This window comes from Vicugna pacos, chromosome 1, assembly GCF_048564905.1.
Source record: "Vicugna pacos chromosome 1, VicPac4, whole genome shotgun sequence".
Taxonomy (NCBI): Eukaryota; Metazoa; Chordata; class Mammalia; order Artiodactyla; family Camelidae; genus Vicugna; species Vicugna pacos.
In genome coordinates, this window is record NC_132987.1 from 121,838,409 (window position 1) to 121,864,802 (window position 26,394).

Consider the following 26,394-nt stretch of genomic DNA (forward strand, 5'->3'; position numbering starts at 1 on the left):
TGTTCGGATACCAGATACCAGACACCTTTGTCAGTATTTTATGGAGGCTGCCAGTCTCTTCCCTGTGTTGCAGATGAGGACAGTATGCAGTGAAGAGGGGAAGGGTTTGCCCACAGTCCCAGAGTCCGTGAGAGGCAGAGCCGGGCGTTGAACCAGGAGGCCTTGGTCTCCCCGGCGCCATGTGCACGTGCCCCTTGCCCAGGGTTGAGGTGGTCATTCCAGCATCTGGGGTTCAGGGCGGAAACGGCGCCTGGAAGCAGGTGAAGCTGGCATCATCCACACTCTGAGGATGGGCCATCTGAGACCCGGAGATGCCAGGAGACCCACCTGGGGCCCCTCGGTTCCTAGAGAAGGAGCAGAGCCAGGTCCTGGAGCCCCCGCTCAGAAGCCTTTCCACAGCATGTCCATCATGACCTTCCAAGCTTTGCAGGGTCGGAGGCTGGTCTTCAGGGGCCTCTCTTGGTATTTGCCCCAAACTGACCGTCCCACAGTTCCAGGAGGCTCTGCGTGCGCTGCCCTGGGCCGAGTCGGTCATTGCCAGTGGTCCCCGCACCTGCCCGCATCGTCTCACGATGGCCTGGCCCGCCAAGCCCCCCCCCACCCCATCCCTTATGCTGACCGTCACCCTCCGCTGGGCTCACAGCCACCCTCCCTTTTCACTCCCCTCAGGTGCTGTGTGACCATGGAAGAACTCCTCAACTCTCTGAGCCTTAATATCCACAAAATAGGACTGATGACTCCCACCTTTAGAGCTTGCTTTCAGCACCAAAGATCACGTGTTTTTCAACAAATAATGGCAAGAAAAGAGAAGGGGACCACCTCTCCCTCTCACACACACACACACACATGCTTGTTTTCAAGTCAGGATCCCAACAAGACCCACACGTTGCATTCGCTGCCATCTCCCTCGGTCTCTTTCTGTCCGTATGTCCATCCCCTTTACGTTCCTTGCCGTTTATTTGTTGAAGAAGACGGATTACTTCTGAGCATCCGAACACGCCCTCAGGGTAGATGTGAGTCTGAGAAATGAGATTGTTGTCAGTTTCCTTCCTGCGTGACGATGGCACACTGGCTGTCTTAAACCATAAGAAGTAAGATGATGTCTAGAACGAACTTTAAAATAACCCCAGTGGAGGGAGGAGTCGGGCACAGACAGCAGGCTGGGTCTCGGGCTGACGGCCGGGAGGGAGGGAGGGGCTCCGTCACGCTGTGCCTGTGCTGTTGTCCGTGTTTCGGTGTCTCCATCACACAGGCGCTCTTTTTCTTTCTCGGCGTTTGTATGTAATGTGTCGGACTCATAGGAGTACGTTGCAATTTTGTTATTAGTTTATATTCTTTTCAAACAACATGACCAGAAAAAATACCTCTTAAATTGGAAAGAGAAATGAGGCCTAATACAGATTTTTATCTTAGCAAACAAAGAGGCAGTGATTGCCTGCCTGGTGGTTATCTGTGATCTGTCTGAGTGTGACATTGTTATGTGTTCCAAACACAAGGTGCAAGACGGGATGAACCATGTATTCACATTTATACGTATCATTTATAATTAGAGGTGAGTCACAGATGAATTACGTGGCTGGATGGCTGGCTGGATGGGTGGGTGGAGGGAGGGAGGGCTGGGTGGAGGGCTGGATGGAGGGCTGGAGGGAGGCAGGGAGGGAGGGGTGGAGGGATGAGTCTGGCTGTCCTGACGGCTGGTGTGGTGGGCTCCGTCCCACAGCTGGAGCACGGGAACCAGGTGCCAGACTGAGATACTCTGGTTTGCTCTGAGGGCAGACAAAGCCTTATAAAAGCTTATAGAGGCTAATGTAGAAGCAATAAAAAATGAATCATGGTCTGATAGACAAAAAGAAAGGAACTTGAATTGGTTTATTCTCTGCTGGGTGGGGGCAGTCTAAATCGATCCTCATTCCAAGTGTGCAGCCGGAAATACCAGTAGTCTGAGAACAAAGCAGAGACTGTATTCACTGTTACGGGGAGCAACAGTGGTGGAGAGGCCAAGAGACCACCGCTGCTTCCCATCCAGATCACCACTGAAAGCCTGATTTCAGCTGTCAGGCACTGCACGCATCTCTGGGCTTGGAGCGAAGTAGTTTGAGGTTGTATCCAGAGCCACGCTGACCTGGCCAGGCCAGGCTCGCTCTCTTGGCTCAGAGTCCTCATTTGTGATTGGGATGATGATAACACCAAACCAGTGAGGTTCTTACAAGGACCCAGGGTCACAGGGTGTAAGGCTCTTGGCTCAGGTTCTGGCCCACGCATGGGCTCAACCTTGTTAGTTGGCGGTGGTGGCAGTGGCCATGTTGATGGTGGTGATTGTGGTGATTGTGGTGGTGATGGTGTTGGTGTTCGTGGTGGTGGATGTGATGGAAGTGGATCATGGTGGTCATGGTGGAGGTGGCAGGTGGCGGCCGTGTTGATGGTGGTAATGGTGGTGATGGTGTTGGTGTTCATGGAGGTGGATGTAGTGGAAGTGGATCATGATAGTCATGGTGGAGGTGGCGGCGGCCGTGTTGACAGTGGTAATGGTGGTGATTGTGGTGGTGATGGTGTTGGTGTTCATGGAGGTGGATGTGGTGGAAGTGGATCATGGTAGTCATGGTGGAGGTGGCGGCGGCCGTGTTGACGGTGGTAATGGTGGTGATTGTGGTGGTGATGGTGTTGGTGTTCATGGAGGCGGATGTGGTGGAAGTGGATCATGGTGGTCATGGTGGAGGTGGCAGGCGGCGGCCGAGTTGACGGTGGTAATGGTGGTGATTGTGGTGGTGATGGTGTTGGTGTTCATGGAGGTGGATGTGGTGGAAGTGGATCATGGTAGTCATGGTGGAGGTGGCAGGCGGAGGCCGTGTTGACGGTGGTAATGGTGGTGATTGTGGTGGTGATGGTGTTGGTGTTCGTGGTGGTGGATGTGATGGAAGTGGATCATGGTGGTCATGGTGGAGGCGGTGGTGGCAAGGACCATTAGCAGTGTAACCTAAAACCAGAGGTGCAGAATTCAGCCTCAGCTTGTTCACACAGGAGGCCGCTTGGGCACTGGTGTCCCCTGATCTGATGGACAGGTCCTGTGCTCACGGCTGGAACACAGAGGAACTGCCCTGGGTCCTGCCCACAACGACCTCGCCTTCCAAAGACTTCCCTCCATGTCAGAGTGAGATCAAATGGATCATTTCACCTATCAAAGTGTTTGAAATACTGCGTGGTGACCCTGTTAACTGATACGTATTTATGCTGATGCAACCCCGGTTTTCACTGCACTTTGGATGTTGCTGGACATGGCCGGTAACCAATACAGGGAGGTCGGTTAGAGCGATCGGAGCTTTGTGCGTTTGTGCTTTGCGACGGCCATCCCAAGTTGTATGTCCCCGTGTCCGAACACGCGAACCACCCAGAGGTGATCACGTGTTGAAGTTCAGGCCGCGTGTCTTCAGTGCCTCTTGCTTGTGAACATGGCCTTTGAGGGGTCAAGGAGGAGCCTCCTTGTCTCCAGGGAGGACACCCGTGAGTTTCGAGGGGCCCCTCCTGTCATCTCAGCTGCCACTTAACTGAGCACCTCATGCACCCCAGGGCTCTGGATGTCAGGGTGAATCCTCCTAAAACCCTGAGTGGCCTCACTCTGCAGGTGAAGAGTCAGAGCCTCAGAAAGACTGAGAAACCTGCTCTGGGTCATGCTGGCAAGAGGGGAAGCTGAAAGTAAACCCAGCTCCCTGGCTCCTCCCCACCCACTCCTCTACCCTGCTCATGCTTTGAGCAGTGCACAACCCTGACACCAGCCAAGGGCGACCCTGGGGATGTGAGACAGTGGGAACCCCTCAGGCTCCAGCCACCCCAGGGCCCACCCAGGCAGACAGAGCCGCTAAGAGCAGCCACTCCCGAGGTGACCGTGCTGACCATCCTCATTGCAGACCCCCCGTGCCCTGATGGCCAAAGAGTTAGTGTAGTAATTTGCACAGTTTTAGCAACTGAACTGTTTTTCCCTCAAAAATTTTCACATACAATCCTAATATGTAAAGCTTATACACACAGTTAAGTGGCATGTCGTAGTGCCCTGCTATTCTATACATTCAAACTTGTAGCGCCCACTAGAGAATTACTGGGAACAGACAGGGTCCTTGTGTGAGCACTGAGTTTGGAATTGGGGGTTCGGGGGGCAGCCGCAGGCTCACGTTGGCCTCAGCATCATCAGCCTCAGTTTGTTGTACTGGTCTCCCGAACGCTGCCGGAGGAGGGCCCTGGCTTGCCCCGGCCTGTGGCCGTGGGCGGGACACTCAGGGCTCAGGACAGCAGTCATGGGCAGCTGTCTGGGTGCCGACCTGGTGGACCTGAGCCCTGAGATGCCGTGTCCCTTCTCAAACGTGTTGATAGTTCGGTCATTACGGCTGAGTACTCGCTTTATCATTGGTGCCTAAGAGTGTACACGTGAATCTACTTAAAGAGAGGGTATCTGAACCCAGGGCTGGCCGACCACCACCCCTTGCCCCCGACCAAGGTAGCGCTGGTCGACCAGAACTCCCTCCCCAAGTCTGGGGTACAGCTCCCCTCCCCCTCCCCAGCTGGTCTCACCCCGCCTCCCGGTCTGGACCCCACAGGGCCCCTGCCAGGCTCTCTGCAGCCCCCTCGGGAGGACTCCACACCCTTCCTGGAGGGGTCGGGAAGATGCGTGGGTCCAAAGGGCATTCAGCTAAGATCTGGAGCTGCAGACAGCCTTTAACAGCCGTCCCTCTAGCAGGAAGCCCCAGCACGTGAATGGCAGGCCCAGGACTCAGCAGGACTGCGGGTGGGAGCGGCCTCCCTGCCGCCCTCGGTCTGCACGGCCTCGGCCCCCTCGGGGCCACGGTGGAGCCCTCCAGCCCTGTCCTCGGTCAGTGGCTCGGCCTGTGTCCCTGCAGCACACGGGCCCGTGGGGGCTGTGTGCGTGTGCATGCCTGGAGGTGCTGTCCCTCCACCCGCACATCTCTGCCCACCCTCCCCGCTCTGATGATCCCCCCACGCCTCCTGCTCACGCTCCCCTCCCCCAGCTCCCAGGCAGATGCTGTTTAAAGTCTGATTTTTGTCCTCTGGTTAACTGGTGCTTCATTTTCTCATCACTTGGCTGAATGCCAAAGAGTATTCTTTCCAAATAAAAACAGTAAAGACCCTCTTTTCCCCTCTCGTAGGGATTCGATGGAAAGGCAGCTCTGCCCACCGTTCGAGGGCAGGTTCCTAAGGTAATTCTTGTGTCAGTTACTAACCTCAGCTTCCAGATGGAGACAGCACCTTTCTGGGTCGTCAAAGCCCTGCATATTCATCGCAGGATATTTGAAAAGTACAGAGCTGTGTAGAAAAGAAAGGAACCCGCGACCCCGCCAGACGGGGGCCCCACGCTCGTGTTTCCCGACCTCCCCTCCCGGTGTTGTCTTCAGGGAGAGAGAGGGAATAGCTTTCTTGTACGTAATCTTTTATTTTGATCATTTCCACTCATTGCATCAGCAGCGTTCACAAACATGATTTCGGTGCCTATATAATGTCCCAGCATGGAGACCTATTAAAATGCAATCATTTCATTATTTTGAGATATTTAGCTTAATTCCACTTCTCTGCAGTAACTAAGAGAAGAGGGAACCCCACCCCCACCTCCTGGCCCAGCTCTTTGCTCGCAAAGCGGCTGGCCGTGCGGGGCCGTTGTCTGGGCCTGAAGCCGGGAGGTGCCTGGAACTCTGCCTGGCACTTAATAAATGCTCTTATTACTGTGTTTGCTGGTATTATTTTCTTAAGAGCAGTTTCAGGAAACGGGATTCTGGGTCAAAGGGCACACCTTTGGCCACACGGCTTCCCGGCAGGGCCCCATGGGCACACATTCCCTTTCAAGCGTCTCCCCCCTCCCCCAGCCAGAGTTGGTGACTTCACTTTATTCAGAGAAGCTCTTGGGATTAGCATGCAGTTGTGACCAGTACCGCAGAGAGATCAACTCACCTCTCACCCCGTCTCCCCCACGTAACGTCCTATGAAACCTCAGCACAGGACGGCTGCCAGGCTGTTACCATGAGCCCTGTCCTCCACCTCACTCAGACTGTCCAGTTTTACTGTGCTCACTGGAGTGTGTCTGTTGAACTCTGTGCAGTTCAATCACACATGCAGCATCTCGTGTCCACCGCCGTGGTCATGGGCATGGTAGAGAACAGTTCCACCCGCTCTGTCCCCACGCCCACCTCCTCCTCCACCCACCCCGTGCTCGCGCACCCCGGCCCCCACGCTGTCTGTTCTCCATCTCTGAAACCGTGCCATTTCAGGAATGTCGTGTGAATGGAACCGCACAGGATGTAGCCTTTTGGGGACTGGCTTTTATTCGCTCAGCATAAATCCCTCAGACCCATCTCGGCTGTTTCTTGGCTCTGTGACTCATCCATGGTGTGGACGGACCAGAGTTTGTTTAGCACTCACCTCTGGAAGGGCATCTGGGTTGCTTCCAGGTTTGGGCAATCCATCACTTTCTCATTCTTGCCAATTTGATTACTTGCTTCAATTTCTAGGAGGCCAGTAGGGTGATTTTGAGACATCAGTGCCCTAGTTTCGTTGGGTGGAGATTTCTGTTGTCAGCTTGACACTTATAATGAACCATCATCATCATCACGTTATAAAAGTAAGCAAAAGTATGAAGAAGTGTTAATGCTGAGGTTTTAAGATGCTCAGGGGGCTGAAATCAAGAACCACCGTGAACGAGCGAGGAGGGGGCCAGAATGAACGTCACTGGAGTCCAGTTCTAATCACCGGAGGAAGGAAGACAGAGCCAGGTCCCCACATGGAGGAACAGAGCTCGCCATGTCTCCGTGGGAAGGACGGCTGGATGGGGAAGAAAAGTGCTTCCCTCCCCTTCCTCCTTTGGGACCTCAGGCTCCCAGTGTCTGCAGCACCAGGCTGCCACCTTCAGCTGTCACCGTTTAAAATCGCTTTAGGGAAAGATCGCAGAAGAATTACTATGAGGACGTTTTTACCCGAGATTTGTCACCCCAAGTTGAGAGATGCTCTGTGAACGTCGTTGCTAAGGCAGTTGAATAAAAAGTCTCAAGTCGGTGTGAGCAGAAGCAGCAAGACAACGGCCGCAGTTGCGCGTTTTACAACAGCCAGGCCAACAGCACAGCTCGCCTGACACGGATAGCTTTCAGTGATGTGGAAGAGGAACACATGTTTTCTGTGATCTTGAAAGGGCAGTCGTGCCATCCTGGTTGACCAGCTTCATGAGACGTCTCCCTGGTGAAAAAGATCGTAGCCAGCCCCGCAGAGAAAACTCCCCGGGACACGCGGCTTTCTGAGCAGCCTCAGTCGTCCCCACCCTGCTGGTCCCTGGTCCCTCCCAACACCCACAGACTGAACTTGGCCTCTGTGATAGTGGTGGCTCTTGTCTTTCCCAGCCTGCAAATCCCAACCCAAACCTAAGTTGCCACTCTGTTATCTTACTTGTCCGGGACGGGGAGCACTTCCCAACGTAGCGCCACAAAGATCTGCGTGAGAAAGCTGCCGGTTCCGTGGTCGCTGACTTCGTGCCAGGCCAAACTCGAATCCCACAAACCCAGCAAGAGTGCTCTCCGCAGCTGCAAGGAAGTGCCTGGGACAGAAATAGGAAACCCAGCGCGGGTTCTTCTCTGCGTCCAGGCACCGAGCTGGGGAGGGGCGCTCATCCCAGCCCCGGTGCGTAGAGGCTGGGGCTCCGCTCTGACTACTGCCGTCCCGCACAGGCTCCCAGTTCCTCGGAGGAGGAAGTCATGTTCTCTGCAGCCACTGCCAACCACATCTGGGCTGAACAGACAGGAAACGGCCAGAGTGAACGGGGCCGGGGTCAGGAGGAGCTGTTTCCACAGGTGGAGCCCACATGAAAGGACACTATAGCCGATCTTTCTCATGTCCAAGCATCCACAGGGCTGCCCTCTCCCTGCAGCCAGGCTCATTCTGTGCCTGGACCACGGAGGCCCGGCACTGGCGGCCACCCCCACGGCTCCTCGGTGCCCCGCCTTGAAGAGGGGGAGGCCAGAAGCCAAAGGACAGCAGGTGATGGGCATTAAGACCAGCGTGTCTTGACACTTTCTTGTTAATAGTTTCCACCTGTGTGAATTCGCCCATGACTATTAAGGCGTGCGTGTCGGGGGCTTAATCCTCAAGTGTGTGCTGCAGAACTCAGAACTGGTACCTGACAGGGATGGAAACAGCGTCTCTGCACCGTCAGCCAGTGTTCCGACCCTGGCCAGCTGCCCCAGGCTCTGGGCACAGGGACAAGACTTGGCTCTGGGGCTGACACTGACCAGGGAGTTAGCCACAACCATCGTGGGTGGACATGGAAGCAGGCACTGGCTGGCCACGTACCATGGTCAGGGACGCACGGAGGACGGCTGGGAGTGGAGTCGGGATGCTGGGGACGGGGTGCACACCAGCCCTTCCCTCCTGAGGCCTGCGGTGGTGCCTGAGCTGTGGGAAGCCGCTGTGCACCCCAGTCCAGCAGCTTCCCTGCAACAGAGTTTGCTGCCAAATTGAAGAATAAGTCACCAGAGGTATCTCACTGGATCAGTCCCTCCAAACTGAAAAATGGGACGCTTCGGGCTTAATTCTGCACCTTTCAGGTTCCCCAAAACACGGCACGTGAGCTAGGTCGCAGCCTCAATTGGGAAACGGATTTAAGGGGCCCTGGCAGTGCCCCACGGGCCGATGGTGAGGATGCAGGGCCCTCTCAGGAGATGGGAGACCCTCCCAGAAAAGGTCAGAAGTGGGGGGCTGCCCCTGTCTGTGGGGAACACCTCGGGGCCTCCGCTGGTCCCGCTGCAGCCTGGAGCCCGGCCCTGCCGCTGCTGGCGTGGCCTGTGCCCTACTTCCCGTCCAGGGCACGCCCCTCGGGGATCGGTTTCCACTCCAGAACATCTCAGCCGCCCCCTATTCACGCGGGTCTCCTCTCCCTGCACGATGTCCTCACACTGAAACACGCAGCTGCGTTTCCTGGCCTAAAGTCCCATTTGAAATCTCTCCCAAGGAGCATGGAAACTTTCATCCTGGCTGGGTTTGCGGGAAGACCTCAGATTGCCCTCCAGGAGCCCTGGCTGGGCGGTGATCAGATCTCCATCCTCTAACCTCGTAACGGGAAACTCGATTACCTGGAGCTGCCTGGAGGCCATCCGTCCTCCTGCCTTTCCACACGCAGACAGCGGTGTGTGGCTGGACCACGGGACCTCAGGGGCTGATTTCTGCATCCTCCTCCCTCCATGAGCCTCTGAACTGGGCGTCCAGGGGAGAGGGGGAAGCAGTAGAATCTCGTCCCTGGAAGAGGCCTCTGGACTCAGGATGGACGAGAAGTCACTCCCAGGCCTTTAGAAGCTGCCGTCCTGTCTCTTTAGCCCTGAGGCCGCCTGGCCGTGGAGGGCGGCGCTCTGACCATCTGCTCCCCAGTCACCAGCCCTGCTTCACCTCGTGTGTTGGCGGCGCTGCGTTTGTTTTAGTTTGTTGGTGTTATTTTCCTTTTTCCTATTTCTGTTTTTTCTTGTTTTTTTCCTTTATTTTTAAGGGTTTTTTTGTTTGGAGGTGCTTTTGATACCAAGAAACAGAAACATGCTTGTGCCAACTCCAGACCAGGGGCTCTCCTGCCCACTGCTCCCCTCCCTCCCACAGCCCCCCCCCACTGCTGTCCCTTGTGGGTGGCCCAGGGCGGTCAGCCCAGGGCAGCCTCCCCGTGACCCTGCAGCTCACTCCAGTTGCCGCCAGTTCTGAGTAGCTCAGTAAATTTCTCAGGAGGCAAGGTGAGTGTGTACTGGCCGGACAGTCGTAGGTCAGGCCGCGGGGAAGGCCAGGGCTCTAGAGAGCGTGCGGGGCAGCCAGCTGGTGGAGGCTTCCTGTGCTGTGAGGGGTGTGGCTTGGCCACTGCAGTCCCCGGGTCTCACTCTTGAATCCCCACCTGTAAGGACAGGCCTAGAGGACGTCTTTCAGAAAGGTCCCCACCCAGCAGTCTGGCTGGGAGGGCACAGCCCTGACCAGAGCCCCGGGTCCTGTGTCCTGGGCTGCCCCACGGGGATGGTTCAAGGCCAGTCCCAAGCCAGAAGGTCCAGGCACCAGGTGTGCTCTGGCGATGCTCACCTCCCTCCCCAGCCGCCAGCCCCCTGCAAAGTCCCAGGCCCATCCTGCTGTGGGCTGTGGCCGCACAGCCTGGGAGCCCCTGCCCTGGCCTCCGTCCCTGCCTTTCTGGAGTCACGTGTTCCCCGCCCACCAAGAAACAGGGCAAGGGAAGGAGCTGGGTTAGACGGTCTTTCTTCAAGCTCTGTAAACCCTGCAGACTGTAAATTGGAAGTCCTACTAATATAGAACTGGGAGCCACAGTGTGGCCAAAAGTCATTTTGGGTGTATTTGGCAACTTGAAAGCCCCCTGGAGACGTCCATCCACAGTCAGGATTTTAGAGCCAGCGGGGACTGAGGTTCACAGGCGGCTGCAATGGTGTGAACAAACTGAACTTTGTGCTAAAGGGGTGGTGTCCTGAGTGCTCTGTGCAGACACATTTCCCTCACGTGTTGCTCATCACGGCCCTGAGGGGCAGGTGGAGCTGACGTGATGGACCCCCTTTACAGAAAAGCAAACCGAGGCCTCGGGTGGTGATGGGCTGGCCCACGGCAGCGGGCAGCAGGGGGAGACCAGGGACAAGGTGAGGCACAGGACCCCCACTCTTGCCCCAACACCATCGCTGTTAGATGCTGGTTTGAATACAGACGTTACACACCGTGCAAAGCCCGGGAGTCGGAGCTGTTTCGGTGATGGGTAGACGCTGGACAGAGGGAGGCCTGGGATGCAAGGCTGTCTTCCTGACCACTTGCTCCCGGCCCCTGGGAGCCTCGGACACTCCGTGTGCCTGTTTCCTCATGGAGAGCCCTCAGAACGGGCTGGGTGGGTGGCTGGTGCCCCGTGAGCATCCTTCATCCAGCAATGCAGGCAGCAGGAAGGTTCCAGACGCTCAAGTTCCCTCCGACATTCAGAGACCCCACTGACTGTGAGGAAACATTAACATCCAGCAGAGAGCAGGCCTTGGTTCTCATCTGTTTCCTTTGTCTTGTTTTAACGCCGCGGCGCTGCCAGTCGGCGCACATGGAGGACGTCGGGGGGTCCACTGTGCTTGCTGATGAGCCCCAGCCTGCTTCGCCTCCGGCTGGATGGCCATACAAAATCTGTGTTTCCCCGTTAATCTTGCTGCCTCCACATCTCACGTTTAAATATCATTTCACTGACGCTTCCTCCCGCCCCCAGTCTTTGGTTCTGGATAAAGAATTTGCAAAATGATTCAACCTGTGAACAAAAAGCCTTGTGCCCTCCGGACCAGGCTGCCGTGGGGTCTCCCCAGGCCCACCAGGCACTTGTGCTGCAGGGGCTGCTTTCCCACTGCTGACTCCGGCGGAGACCTGGGCGGTCCCGGCGCTCCCCACCGAGGGCCCCGGTGTCGCCCCTCCAGCTCCTCACCGGCTGGCCCTAACAAAGGCTCCCGAACTAACTAGATAAATAAGACAAGGGCGTGATTCTCACTGACGGAAAATGGCCACACGTCAAAGATCGTTTTACCTAGCTTGTCAGCTGAACAAGGGCGCCAGTAAGATTTACAACCAGTTCAAAAGAGAAATCAAAGAACCTACATTTCTGTGCAGTAGAGGAATGTTGGCATGGATTTACAGACGGACACAGCGTGGTTCTCCGCTGTGATGAAAGACACCCGTGTCGTCTTTTCTGCTTGTTCCCGATTTCCTTGCAGCCCCCAGCCTGTCATCAAGGCTAATCTCAAAGAAAGGCTGTCCTGGGTCAGGAGGGAGGCTGGCCCCACTGGGTTTGGCCGGGTGGGTTACACCAGGCAGCAAGCATGCCGGCCGGCCCGTGGGCCCTCCTGGGCTTGCTTGGCTGCAAGACTTCATAATTGGACTTCTTAAAGCATCTATTATTTGGTGTCCTGAGGCTAAGAAGGCATTACAAAAGGCTCTCCTCCAGGTTTCATCTGCAGTGCTTACAAATGTAGGCAAACTCATCTCTTGTCAAGGCCCCGGAATATTCCAAGACTCTGGCCTTTCTTCCCACCCAGACGGCTGGGCACCTGGGGGCCAGGTTCCAGGGCAGTCCCCTGGCCTTGTCGTCACGCTCAGCATCTTCCACGTCTGGTGGTGACCTGCAGCCACCTGACCCTTTGCTGGAAGTCTCGGGGCAGATCAAGAGTGTTCACAGAGCTCTCCTGCCCTCCCCCTCGGCCCACCCCTGCTGGGGTCTGTGATAAACCCACAGAACCAGCCTGCGCCAAGTCGAAATGAACTTCACTAACGTTCAAGTGGGAAAGTCAGAAACGGCCTCACAGCGGTGGGTGCATGGCCAGGACCCCACACCGGCCCCGTCTCGGGCACAGCCCAGAGAGCCCAGGGGGGAGCTGAGGTCTGTGCTGATGTGCTGGGGGTGCGCTGCCCTGAAAACGCAGGCGTGAGAGGAGAGGCCGGGTGAAGGAAGACGCCTCTGGCTGGTGGGGGGGTGCTCTGCAGAGAAGCTGCCAGAGCACAGAGGGAGGGGGACCTCTGAGCAGGGTGCAGAGCTGAGGGCCCGGGAGGGGCACCCCTGGACCAGAGTGAACCTGGGGGGGCTGGGGGGTCACACGCTTCAGGGACAAAGCCCAGAGCCTCAGGTGCCCACGAGGAGGTGGGCCTTCTCCTGTGGGCGAGCGACGCCCAACCAGGTCTGAGTTCTGGAAACCGAGGCTGGGAGCTGGGGCGAGGCTGGGAGCCGGGCGGGGCCGGCGCGGAGGCAGGCCGGGCTGCGGGGCGGCCGGTGCAGACCAGCGGCCCATCACGGAGGGTGCGGGCTCCACGGGGAGAAAGCGCGCAGGCCTGGGGGCGGGCTGGCGGCGTCCCGGCGTTGCCAGCCCAGCCGCACACAGGAGGCGGCGGTAGTCAGGGAGAGGCTGCGTTTGCCGGGAAAATGTCTGCTGGCTCTGTTTCACCGTTTCCAGTTTAAAAAAAAAAAAACGATGCAAACTGATCTTCACTGAGAACACGGTGCTCTGGGCACTGAGAACCACTCTCCTCGGGCTTGGCTCTTCCACACCCAGGGAGTCCTGCTGACGAGCAGAGAGGGACCTTACAGCAGTTAGCCCGGGAAAGGGAAATGTCTGTTGTGACGGAAAGTGGGGCCTTGGCGTGGACCGTCCCCAGCGCTGCCCGGCCTTGCAGGCCAGTGCCCCTCACCATGCTTGAAACCTCTCCCAGGAAGGGCTTCCCGAGCCGAGATTCACAGTCGGGGCCCCTTGGACAAAGGATGCTGAGACAAATGCGTGTGCCTGCTGTCCGGCCAGGACTGGACCCCCCGGCCGTGCGCACAGCTGCCTCCTGTGAGGTCGGTTCACCGTGCAGGCCGGCGGCCACACTGGATGCTTCTCATTGTGACTCCCTCTGGTTCAGTCGGACAACCTCAGCCCCAAGTCCTAAAAGGCAATCTTTTTAAGCTAATGACTTCAAAATATTTTTAACGCAATGGCCCCCAGAGGTTGTCGGAGCCCCCCAGCAGTACGATATCACGCAGCCGAGGTGGTCAGCGGTGCGTCAGATGCCACCACGGTGGCCGGGGGGCACCAGTGACCACACCTGCAGGTGCACGTACGTGGGCAACAGCTCTGTTTTTCACAACTCTTTTCAGTGAACAAAAGCATGAAGTTTTTCTCAACCTATGTAAATCAGCTAAGTGGAAAGATGTGTAAAATTTCAATGCCCACGGCTTTTCTGTTTTGTCTTGTAAAAGTTAACCTGCAGGTCAGTCAGGCCCAGGGAGAAAGCTCTAGAATCTGAGATCACCGTGGAAACAGCTGCCCCGCTCTGCCACTCCTCACGGCCTGCTGCTTCTGTTTTGTAGGTGGTCTTTAGCAAGTACTGCAACTCCAGCGACATCATGGACCTGTTCTGCATCGCCACTGGCCTGCCTCGGTGAGTGCCCGGCGGCGTCCCCGCCAGGGGGACAGACGCCTTCACATCCACCTTGAGGGGAAGGTACCTGGGAGGCGAGCCGCTGACTCTAGGGGACGAGCAGTGGGGAGGAGCCCAGTGCGTTCAGCTCCCACCTTGCACGTGGGACCTTTGAAACTGGTGAATGAGACCCTGGAGGTTTTGGCCACAGCTGCCCCCTGCCCGCCAACAGCCTGGGCCATGTGGAGGGAACGGAATTAGGCAGAAACTAGTCTTAAGAGTATCTTTTTTCTTTCTTTCATTTATTCCTTTGCTTTGAGACAAAGCATAAAGGAGGGTGGTGATGTTTGGGCTCTGGTCCCTCAGCCCCAAACCATCCAGCAGGGGTCTTTTCTATCTCAGTGAGCCGTAGGGTCATCACAGATCAACGTTTAAGAAAAGACCAATGTCAGAAATTAGGTTGAAAAGACCAGGAATCTACCTTACAGAACCATAAGAATTCCAGAGGAGTTACCTTCCCAAATCAGCAGTTTGTTCGAGCAAATAGATTTTTCTCTCCTAACTTCCCAGCTCTAGAGGGTGACCCGGAGAAGCTTTGGCCTGCAGTTAACTTTAAAGTTATGCTCCAGGTCAGGAGAACGAGAGGGAAGGACGGCAGGAGGCTTTCAGAGTCGGCTGAGAAGAAGGAGACTCAGGGATGAAATGACGGTCTGAAATCACAGCAGGTGGCAGTTCGTAGCCGCAACACACAGCCTACAGCTAGGGGCGTCTTTTATTAAGCATTTATTTTAAGAAATAAATACATACGATTCTTTAGACCAGCCCTGGGATTCAGGTGTCACCCCCACTGCACAGATTTTAAACCCACAACTGAAGACGCAAGAGCTAAGTCACGTGGGGACGACGACACCTCGCAGGAGGGGCCGCCAGGGACGAGGGCGGAGGCAGGTTCAGCCTCTCCACGGAACCTGCCCTGCGGGAGAGGGTATGCCTGTTTCGGTGGGCTCCCACGGGGAATGGAGGAGGAAGGCAGACCCTGAATTCGTCATTGGCTGATGGAAATAGTCGCTTCTACTTTACCAGTTTTATTTAATCTTCCAAATCAACAAATTAGACTTTCCAGTTCCCATATTAATGACCCACGCGTTGACAGACTTAGGCATGCAGCCACTTGCCTTTGCCTCCAACTGGAGTGCTGGCGTCCTGGGGATGCCTCCTCACGGCCCTTTGGATGGGGCGGGCCTGGTGCCCGGCGCCTACCTGCGGGAGGCCCAGAGTCGAGTGTGCACCCAGGGGACGGCCACGGGGTGAAGACACCGGCTCTCCCTGTCTTCTAGGAACACGACCATCTCCCTCCTGACCACGGACGACGCCATGGTCTCCATCGACCCCACCATGCCCGCCAATTCAGAACGGTAAGCGGCCGGCGGGACGGCCTGCTCACGCTCGTGGTGTGTCTTTCGCCTCCCTGCCCACGCGGGAGGGCCTCCATGGTTGTTTCTTTAATTTACGGCGGCAGGAAGATCTGAATTTAACCAAACATGGGAGGGTGGGGCTGGGGGGCTCTGTGAAGGGGGCTGTTGATTCCTTTGCAGAACTCATCCCTTTCCAAGAAAGTAGCAGCTACAAGACGGGCAGGGACCTCCCCAAGGGCTCCACGTTTGGTTCTCAGCAAGAGCCCTAGGAGGCATTTACAGATGGGGAAACTGAGGCACTGAGTGGGCTGTCCCACCACCCATCAGAAAGGGCTGCAGGAGATTCCCTGAGCAGACCCCCTGGGCGACCCACGGGGGCCAGTCCTGGAGCTGCTCCGCCCAGGACAGGAATGGGGGGCTGGGGGCCCGAGGAGCAGAACCGGGGGAGGCCTGGTGGGCGAGAGGCTCAGGCAGTAAACGCTTCTGTGAATGTGTGTGAAACCAACCCAGCCATAGTAGCTGGAGGAAGGACAAGGACTCCAGTGGGTGCCTGGCCCCTCTGCCCGGCTGCCCGCAAGGTCCCCAGCGGTCCCCTTCATACTTACAGCTGGGCCGGCAGAACTCAGACGGGGTCCTCTGTAAGCCGGGGTCAGGGCATGGCTGGGGGTGGGGTGCCCCTCCCGCTTCTCCCTGAACCCCCCTCTGGGGACACATGTCAGTCCAGCCATCGGGCTGTGCTGCCCAGCTGCACCAGGCCAGCTGCCCCTGCAGAGCAAGCGTGCACCAGGCAGGCCCCTACACGTCCCAGCCACTGAGGGGCCCTGGCTGCCTAAGGGCAGCAGGGAAACATTTGGGCTCTCTGTGATGCGGTGGCCTGGGACCTCTGCTGTAGACGCCCAGAAGGGTCCCCCACCCAGGTGTGTGCGCCCCTGAGCACCTGGGATGGGCACCTGCTCTCCTTCCACTGCCCCTGGAAGCTGCTGTCAGCCATCCTCGCCAGGCTGGGTGTGGGATGCCCCGCCCGGGCAAGGGCACAAGACCGCAGGAGCACTGCCAGGCTTCAGCGGGTAAAGCCAGGCAAGCCACAAACCCTAGGACGTCTCAGCAGCCTCCGCTGTCCTTGGAGCTCGGCGGTGGGCGGGAGCAGTGTCCTTCCCCGCGCACCCGCGGCCAGGCCTCCTCCCCTCCCGCTGCGCCTGTCAGTCTCCTGAATTTTTAATTTCGTCATCAGGAGCTTCTGCCCTGAAGCTCTGGCTCTGATGATGCTCAGATTATGGGCTCTGGGCCCCGGAAGGAGCCATGCTGATTGAATCCACAGACACTCCAGTGAGGGTGTTATAAATTACGGCACAAGCTCCGACCTGACCCGGATCTTTATTCATAAGGAAGTCACAGGCGAGCTGTCACCCTCGGCATGCAAAAGATGAGATGCTGTCGTCAGAGGGGAAGCGCCCCGTTGTACAAGCCGGCCTCTGATGGTGCAGACCTGCACTTTTCCTGAGTTAATTTCAACAGTTTGTGGTTTGTTCCCATTCTGTCCCTTCTTCATGTCTGGTTTGGCACTTTAGTCTGTGCCAGCTTCCAGCAGGGGGCCATTTTGTCCCCAGGGAGACACTTGGCGAAGTCTTCTGCAACAGGGGGCGGGGTCTGCGGGTACCCAGTGGGCAGAGGCCAGGGCTGCCACAGGTCCCATGGTGCCCAGGACGGCCCTGCCCGAGACTCGCCTGCCCAAAATGTCTGTGGTGCCGAGGCTGAGAACCGGTGTGTGTGGTCAGCCCCCTTTGTCTTCCCAGAGCCGTCAGCCTCCTAACCCAGCAGGTCGTGTGCACCCCAGGGGCTGGTTGAAGCAGGCCCCCCCGCCCCCCCCGCCTCCTTTGTCTGATAGGCTGCGCCTTGGGTGGGCGCCCGGAACTGGCATTTCTGCCGGGCATCCCAGATCCCGTTCGTCGGTGTTCCTACCCCCGGGCTTCCCCTCCTCTCCCTCTGTCTGCTCTCTGCATTTGAGACCATCGACCTTTTTCCATTTGGGGAGCTGCCCCCTCCACCGACTTCTCCCACCTGTGCCTGCTTTCCCCGCCCTCGGCCCGTGAAGGGCGACGTTCTCCGAGCTTTCCCGCCAGCCCGCTCACCTCGCCCTCCCGCGAGCTACCTGAGCCCCAGCAAAGCCTCCCGTCTGCTCCGTCCGAGTTCTCCGGCTCCACATTCCAGCTGCCGTGGGTCCCCCACTTCTAAACACGCAGTGTAAACCAGTCCAACCCACTCAGCGGCTGGCAGCCTTGCCCGCAGGCGGAAACCCCCGGGACCTTCCTTCAAACGATGCCAGCACCCAGACGCCCGCGGGGACTGAGTGCCTGCGGATTTGGGGGGATGTTTCTAAAGCTCACCGGGCGACATGCGGCCCGGGCGAGAGTCACCGATGTAAAGTGGAGAAAACCCAAGCAGCTCCTCCTGAGCCCAGGCTGGTGCCTCGTCCGTCCTGCAGCGGCCGGAAGGTCACGCCACCAGACACGGGGTTCCCCTTCTTGAAAAGTGCCGAATCAGCTTTGTTTCTTCCCAGAAGATAATCAGGTCGTGTCCCTTCAGCCTCCTCCCACCGAGGAGCGGCAGCCCCTCCATCCGCAGCCCCGTCAGCACCTGCCCCCGAGCCTCAGACGCAGAAGCCGCCGCACGAGAGGGGCTGTTCTGCGGGGGCCGGTCCTCCGCCACGCCGGCTTTCTGCCCAGTTCCCGCCCACAGGAGGGGCTCCTCGCGGCCTCCTCTGCAGGCTCCAGGGGCTCTTGACTGCGATCGCCTGGATACTGATCAGAAGTCGGGTCCCATCTCTTATACCCAATTGTTTTGGTTCATTTCAAACCAAATATCATGACCTACTGACTCTCCCTTCAAAATACTTCTTGCCTTAACAATCAGGGAACGTTCAGACTGGTATTTTAAAATAATCTGGGACATATTTACATAAGTCAGTGGGGCTATAATCTAACAAGGGGTCGGGTACCTTCCACTCCCTTTTGGAGCTGGGAAGGAAGGTGACTGAGTGCCCGTCAAGCCTGATTCCTGCAGATCAACAGACACGCGTAGACACATCCCAGCTCTGCTCCGGCCGTGCTCAGAGGGACTGAGCGTCCGGTCCAGGTGCTCCCTCCGGACGGGGGACCATTCTGGGTCCCGCGGTGTCCTACTGACCTATGTGTTGCATCTTGACGACTCCTTCTGCTTCTGCCACGACGGCTTCAAGACCCTCACGGAAGGAGGGAAACAGACACTGAAATAGCGCGAGAAAAGCTGGGGCGCGTGGCAGGGCCCGGGGGTGGGGGCCAGGATGACACAGCACACACGTGACAAACACCAGTGCCGCTTTATTTCCGATTTTAGCTCAGGTGTGGTACAGGAAGCTCTCCGCCGGGTGAAGTGACCGTGCGCTCGCAAGGACAGCGTGCTCGGCCATCCGCTCAGCTCAGGAGCAGTGCCCCCGGGTTCTGGCGTGGCTCCCACTAAATGTGTCTGAAAAAGAGGCCTTTGAGCCAGGCACTTACATTTGGAGAGAAGACAAATGCAGTCGAAGTCCCAGGCAGGCGGAGAGTGATTTATCTCCGCTTTGTGGTCGAGGAAGAAATGAGGAAGATGCAACTTAATTTAGGCTGAGCCGGGAGTTTAGTCAATCGTGGAAGCAATAATACGGTCCTGAGAACATCCTGTTGCTCAGAATCAAGAGGATTAAGGAGCGAAGAGCCAGGAGTAATCTTGAAGGGCCAACTGTCATCAGCGCCTCTAACGGGAGTTGCCGGACACAGCTCTGTGTCTCCCCATCCTGTGCAGGCGACACTGTCCTCCGCCTCCCGCACCCTCTGCCCCGCCACCGCCACCTCCCCACAGCACCCGGCCTGCGGGGAGGAGGGGAGGAGAGTCCTTGTGGCCGCAGAGGAGAGGGGTGAGAAACGGGGGGTGAGGACGAGGAGGGGGCCCTGTGCTCCCCTCTCTCCACCCTCTGCCCCTACATCAGTGCTGCTTGTGGTGGGAGGAGCCTGAGGGAGGAGAGAGAGGCGCTGACGGCCACCGCACCTTGGCTCTCCACACCCCTTGCCCCGGCGCCCCAGCACCCTGCTCCTGTCCTGGGCGGCACCAACAAGTGCCCAGAGTCTGGCCTCTGGACGCTCGTCTGGTTCGAAGCCAGCTCACCCATCGCTAGTGGGTTTCAGCGAGGCCCCACCCTCCCTGAGCTCTGGCTCCTCGTACCTGCAATTAGCAGGGCTGACAACCGCCTGGAGGATTCGGGGAGGATGGACTTGCCCTGCCAGCACATCACTGTGAGTACCGAGGCAGCCAGTACCACCACGGGCTGAGCGCCTGCCCCACCCCAGTTGGGCAACAGCCCCCGTGGCTCACCCACTCTGCAGGTGGGGCCACACTTCAAACCACATGGATTCAAAGTAAGGTGTTCTGCCAGGAACCAAAGTCCCAGATAACCAACTTCCAGAGACCTTTGGAAGAGGACCTTAACCTAACTAAGCAGGTCCTCATGCAGGGATGGGCGGGCGTGGACCCCTTCCTCCACGCGCTCTGCCTAGCAGGACCCCTCGTGGGAGAGGTCAGGTCTCTAGATGGCCACAGGGTTGTCTGCCTGTCATTCATAGTGCTACACTGTTTTTATTTTTATACTTTATCAGTGTTTTAAATTGTCAAAACCCTTCCATGTGGCCTGTAACCATTAAACCACTGGTATCACCCTCAGTGAATCAGTTACCAGTTCGGTGTTTGGTGTGAATCCTTCCAGACTCCCTGACTTTCTCCCCAGCTCTAAGCTCGTTCTGCGTCTGTGGCTCTGTGACTCGCTGAGTCTCCTGATAACATGTCACGGGTACCCTCCGCCTCAGTCCTTGCACACTTACCTGCAGCGTGTAACAACCGAATGACACTCACGGAACAGCTGGTATGTCATCCAGCCCAGGGGGAGAGGGGCCTGAGTACACCTTAGCCACTCTGAGAGCACTTACCGCGTCCTTCCGACACGTACTTGACCGTGGGCGTGGGTTCCAGGAGGGCAGGACCTTCTTGCCTGGTTCACTGTTGTGCCACCAGAACCTGATCACGCGAGCCCTCTGGGGAAGCTGTACTCCGGCAGCGCTGGTGAGAACCATTGTCTGTGCCTTGAGCACTCCTGTTACCAGCTGCTAAAATTTTGCTAGACTGCTGAGTGTAAAAACAAAAAAAACAAAAAACAAAAAAAAACACTTTTTTCTTGATTGAAGTGCTGTCAGTTGCAGTGTCAGTCTCTGGTGCGCAGCACAGTGTCCCAGGCATGCGAGCACATACGTGTGCTCGTGTAAGTGCCTTTCTTGAGGTGCCTCTTTTTACTTTTTTTTTTTTAGCTGTTATCAACTCTTAGCAGGGAGGGTGTAGCTCAGTGGTAGAGGGCGTGCTTAGCGTGCAGGAGGTCCCCGGTTCAATCCCCTGTGCCTCCATTAAAATCAACAAAAAAATAAATAAAACTAATTGCCCCCCAAAAAAAACCTTATCAACTCTTGCCTATTCCTGTTCTTTGCCTATTTTCCACCGACTTCCTTGTCTCCCTCCAACCTTTGCTGTGTCCCCAGTATCTTCTCCCCACCCCTGTGGGTCTCACGACTGCAGGGGGTGACATGGCCAAGGTGCCCGTGCATTTTCGACTGAGTTATTGACACCTCGGCTCTTGTGCCCTTGGGAGATGCCGTTGCCAGGAGCTCAAACCAGGCACGAGGGGGGCGCCTCCAGCATCCATCCATCAGATGCTGGGCCAGACAAGGGCAAGTCTGAGCCATCCCAACCGCACTCAACAAGTTTTTTTTATTAACCAAATATGAATATGATAGAGGAGGTCCACCGCTTAAATGGTATATTTAAAGTATTTAGAGTTCTTCTGAATGAGGAATCTCAGAACAGCCAAAGAAACTAATTTTTAAAAGACCTAATTCGCTGAATTCTAATTCACCCCGAGCGCTTATCTCTTGTACCAGACGGACGCGAAGGTCTCTGACAGCATCTCACAGTGAAACTGCCTTCTCTCTTGCAGGACCCCCTACAAAGTGAGACCCGTGGCCATCAAGCAACTCTCCGGTAAGGCGCTGCTAGCATTTTTTAAATTAAAAGAGAAAAATGGGGCTCCAGGCTGCCCCTGTGATTGACTACGCATGAGCTGAGCACTGGCTCGGAAGCCTGTCCTGTTACAGAGCCTAAAGGCGCCGACTGCTGCAGGGGCAGCCGTCCTCAGCCCTCCGCAGTCCCAGGACGTCCAGCCCCACCCACGACCCGGTCCTGGCCACTTAGCAGACCCGGGAGATACCCTGCTCTTGTTTCCCGGGGCCCAGTGCCTTATCCTGTCCACTCAGACTGCGAGGTGGAACGGCCAGCCCTTATGCCCTGCACAGTTGGAGATGCTGTTTTGTTAAAATTCCATTTCCTTTTGCATCTTTAATCAGCCTTACTTAGGTATCATTTATGCATAATAAAATGTTCCCATTTCAGTGTATATTTTGGTGAGCTTTGAAAGTTTTACACATCCCTGTTAACTGTCACCAAAACGGAGACGGGACATTCTCATCACCTAAAAAAGTCCCCTGGTGTCTCTTCCCACATTACCGCTGCCCCACCTTGACTCCTGGTCTCTGTCAACAACCAGCCTGCTCTCTGACACCGTAGGCTAGGTTTGCCTTATCAAGAGTTCCATAGAAAAGAAACTGCATAATGTGTGCACTCTTTTCTGACTCGACCTAATGTTTCTGAGACTCACCTGTGTGCTGTGTGTATCAACGATCCATTCCTTTTTATTGGTGAGTAACGTCCCAAGACGCGGCCGGACCGCCGTTCGCTTGCCCATTCTCCTGCGGAAGGACGTCTGGCTTGCTTCCAGGCTGGGCTGTTTGTGAACAAGGCGGCAGTGAGCACCCAAGTACAAGCACTGATGGGGACATGATGTTTCTTTCTCTCGGAGTTGGCAGGGCTGGATGGTTTTGCTGGGCCACGTGGCTAAGGACCCGTTTCACTTTATAAAACACACTGCCCCGCCATTTTTTGCACCGTCTTGCGTCCCCATCCACAGCGTGCACACGTTGCAACAGCCTCACATTCTCAGCCGCGCTTGTGGGGTCAGTCTTCTTTACGTTAACCGTTCTGCTGGGTGTGTAGTGTTGCTGCATTTGGTTTTAACTTCCGTTTCCATGGTGATTAGTGACAGTGAGTGTCTTTAAAGTATCTCCCGGCTGTTCATAAATCTCTCACGAAGCGCTTGCTCACATCTTTTCTGATTTGTCGGTGGCGTGGCAGCGGGCGCTGTTCCTTCTTATTCTTAAACTGCGAGCGTCCTTGGTGTCCCTGGGACGCGCACCTTTGGTTAGGGAGGTGTTATAAATATGTTCTCCTGGTCTGCAACTTACCTTTCATTTTCTTACCATGCCTTTCAGCCCGAATTAAAGTGTGAGTAGGCCCAATTTATCCCTGTTTGTCCTTTTATGGTTTGTACTTTTCTGTGTCCTGAGAAATCTTCGTTTATCCTGCAGCTGTGAAGTTTTCTCCTCTGTTTTCTTCTGAGTTTTATAGTTTCAGCTTTTACATTTTGGTCAGCGATCCATTTCAAGTTAGTTTTTGTGTATGCCCTGGGGAAAAAGCTGAGGTTTATTTTTCTTTTTAAAATGTAAAATTAATTTAATTTTAATTTTTGTGAGTGATGGCTGCAGAGGAGAACTTGACGCTGCCCATGCCGTGCTGGGTGGTGTGTGAGTGAGGCAGTGATGGCTCAGTGCCGCCCTTTGCAGTGTTTGAGTGGCAGCATTTGTACAGGAGCCCCGGGTGCTTTAGGTACTGTTCATGCCTGAGTGCTCTTAATTCAGTTCTCTTGATGATAGATGTTAGAGTGAAATACGAGCTCTAACTTTTTGTAGTAGGCAAATAACTTTTTTATCATAAAGAGCTTATCAAGCCCTTGCCTTAATAATAAACCTTTTTTCTTTCTCTTTTTAAAATATTTTTTCTTTTTCTTTTTCTTTTTCTTTTTTTTTTTTTGTTTTGGTTTTGGTTTTTTTGGGGGGGCGATAATTAGATGTATTTATTTACCTATTTGAATGGAGGCGCTGGGGACTGAGCCCAGGACCTCGTGCGTGCGTGCCAAGCACACGCTCTGCCGCTGAGCTCTCCCTGCCCCCCGCAAACAACTTTTCAGCGTGAAAAGCTACATCAAGCCCTGGCCTTGATAATAAACTTTGTAATTATTGCTTTATGTTGTTACTGACTAAATCCTGTGCTCTACTCAGACTTCACTCAGTTTCTCCCAACGAAGTCCCTTTTCTGTTCCAGGATCCAGTCCACACTCGGTCGCTAAACGCTCCCGGTCTTCTCTGGCCTGACGGGGTCTCAGACTTGCCTCGTTTGCCATGACCGAGGCAAATTCTGAGTCTGCAGAATGCGGCTCAGTGGGAGAGCACCTACGTGAGGTCCTGGGCTCAATCCCCAGCACCTCCACTTACAAAATAAATAAACCTAATTACCTCCCCCCGTCGCTAAATAAATAAATAAATAAATAATGAAATGAATAAATTCAAGGGAAAAAAAAGAGCTTGTAGGATGCCCCCCAGTCTGGGTCTGTCTGGTGCTTTTCTCACGATCAGCCTCAGAGTGTGGATTTTTGGAAGGAGAATACAGTGTTCGTGACACCCACACGAACCACAGACATCTTCACTGTCAAGTTACTCTTTTCCCCTTTCTTGCTCTGTTCTTGGGAAGCGAGTCCTTATGTCCAGCCTGCCTTCCAGTAAGGGAGAAAAGAATTGAGGTTCACTTTCTCTGTACAGATACCCATTTGTTCCAGCACCATTTGTTGAAAAAACAGTCTTTTCCCCCATTGAATTATCACAGCACCTTTCTCCAAAAATCAGTTGACCACTTACATGTGAGTCTTTTTCTGGACCCGCTGTCATGTTCCATTAATACCCACACCTGTCCTTAAACCAGTGCCACACTGTCTTGGTTCCATAGTTCGTAGTTAAGTCTTGAAGTCAGGAAGTGCAAGTCTTTGGGTTTATTCTTTTCCAAAAATGTCTTACTTACTCCAGGCTCCTTTTACTTTCAAATAAATTTTAGAATCAGTCTGTCAGTTGCTACCCAAAAAAAGTCAGCTGGGATTTTGATTGAAATGATGTTAAATATATAGTACCCTTTGGGAAGAACTTCTGAATTAGGAACGTGGACTCTTCTGATTCGTGAATATGCTCTCCCTCGATTCATCTGGGTTTGCTTCAGCGTCCCTCACTGATGTGTTGTAGTTGTGGAGGTAAAGTTCTTGAATGTCTGTTGATAAATGTGTCACAATGTATTTCGTATTTTTTAATGCCATCGTCAATGGGTTTTTACAAAGTTTCCATTTCTGTTAGTCTTCAGTTTATAGAAATACAGCTGGCTTTTGTGTATTGACCCAGCTGAACTCACCTGTTAGATCCAGTACCTTTCTGTGGATTTCTGTAGATTTCCTGCGATTTCCTGCATAGAGAATAGAGAATTGCTTCTTCCTTTCAAATCTGATGCTTTCTGTTTCTTCTGTTTGTTTCCTTGCTTTATTGCCCTGCCCAGGATGCCCAGTACAGGAGAGGAATGGAAGGTGTGAGAGTGCAGGTTCTTGCTTTGTTCTCAGTGTCAGAGGGAGCGTGTGAAGGTTTTCAGCATCAGTTATGATGTCAGTGGAAGGGGTTTTTGGTAGGTGCCCTTTATCAGGTTGAAAGTTTATTTGGTTTTTTTAAAAATTTCTGTTCCTAACTTGCTGAGAGTTTTAATCACAGATCAGTGTTGAATTGTGTCAAATGCTTTTCTGCCTGCACTGAGGTCATCATTTTTTTTTCTCCTCTTTCCTGTTAGCAGTGAATTTTACTGATTGATTTTAAAACATTAAACTAAGCTTGCATTCCTGGTATCGTCTCCGTTTGGCCACGGCATATTTTCTGTTTGTTTTGGATTAAATTTGCAGCTGTTCTGTGAAGGATTCTTGCATCTGTATTAATGGAGAATATTGGTCCATAGTTTCAGTTCCTTATATTCATCTGGCCTCATAAAGTGAGCTGGGAAGTGTTTCGCCCTCCTCTGTGTTCCGAAGGGTTTGTGTAGGGCTGGCACTATTTCTACCCGAAGTGCTGGGTAGAATTCACTAGTGAATCCACCTGTGCTTGGAGTTCCTTTGTGGGAAGGTTTTAAATTATGAATTAGATTTAATAGGTGCATTCAGGTTTTCTGTTTATCTGGGAATTCGTTTTAGGAAGCTGTCTCCACGTCTCCTAAGTTTTATCTGAGAATTGGTTGGCATGATGTGATTTGAAATATGTCCTTGTCATCCTCCTTAGGTCCACAGACCTGCGGTGAAATCCCCCCTTTCACTCAAGACATCAGTCGTTTATGTCTCTCTCTTTTAAAGGTAATCAGTCTAACTAGAGATTTGTAAATTGGGTTGATTTTTTCCCCCAAAGAAATGGGTTTCATCGGTTTTCTCTGTTGTTTGTCTGCATCCTGTTTCATTGTTTTCTTCTCTTATTTCTACTCATCCAGATCTAATGTGCTTTTCTTTTTCTAGTTGCTAAAGGCAGAGACTTGGGTCCTTGATTTTAGATCTTTCATTTTTTCATATAATAATTTAATGCTTGAGTGGGGAGGGTATAGCTCAGTGGTAGAGCATGTGCCTAACATGCACAAGGTCTTGGGTTCAATCCCCAGTACCGCCATTAAAAATAAATATATAAATAAATAAATAAAAACCTGATTATCCTCCCTCCAAAAAAATAAAAAATAAAATTAAAGCTAGAGATTCTCCTCTAAGCATACGTTATCTGTATCTCAAATTTCGATGTGTTGTGTTTTCATTTTTATTAAGCTTAAAATATTTTCTCACTTACCTCGTGGCTCCTTTTCTGGTCCATTTGTTACTTAGCAGTATATTATTTAGTTTTCAGATATTTGGGGATTTTCCAGTTATCTTTCTGTTGTTTATTTCTGTTCATCCCATTGTGACTGTGTAACTTCAGTCTTCGTCGATTCATTAGGATGCATGGTACATATCCTGGCA

General features: G+C 54.3%; 1 protein-coding gene and 1 non-coding gene across 6 annotated transcripts in view; both read left to right on the forward strand.

Moving 5' to 3' along the window:
* PDE9A (phosphodiesterase 9A) overlaps positions 1-26,394 on the forward strand; it is a 91,634-nt gene that overhangs the window by 13,686 nt on the left and 51,554 nt on the right. For all 5 annotated transcript variants that reach the window (XM_072969718.1, XM_072969709.1, XM_072969705.1 and 2 more), the window contains exons 2-4: positions 13,862-13,932; positions 15,249-15,326; positions 21,373-21,416. In XM_072969718.1, the coding sequence (XP_072825819.1) occupies positions 13,862-13,932; positions 15,249-15,326; positions 21,373-21,416 (193 nt within the window). The remainder of the gene's footprint in view (positions 1-13,861; positions 13,933-15,248; positions 15,327-21,372; positions 21,417-26,394) is intronic.
* On the forward strand, positions 25,981-26,053 carry TRNAV-AAC (transfer RNA valine (anticodon AAC)). Its single transcript has one exon. It is a non-coding gene; the product is annotated as a tRNA-Val (tRNA).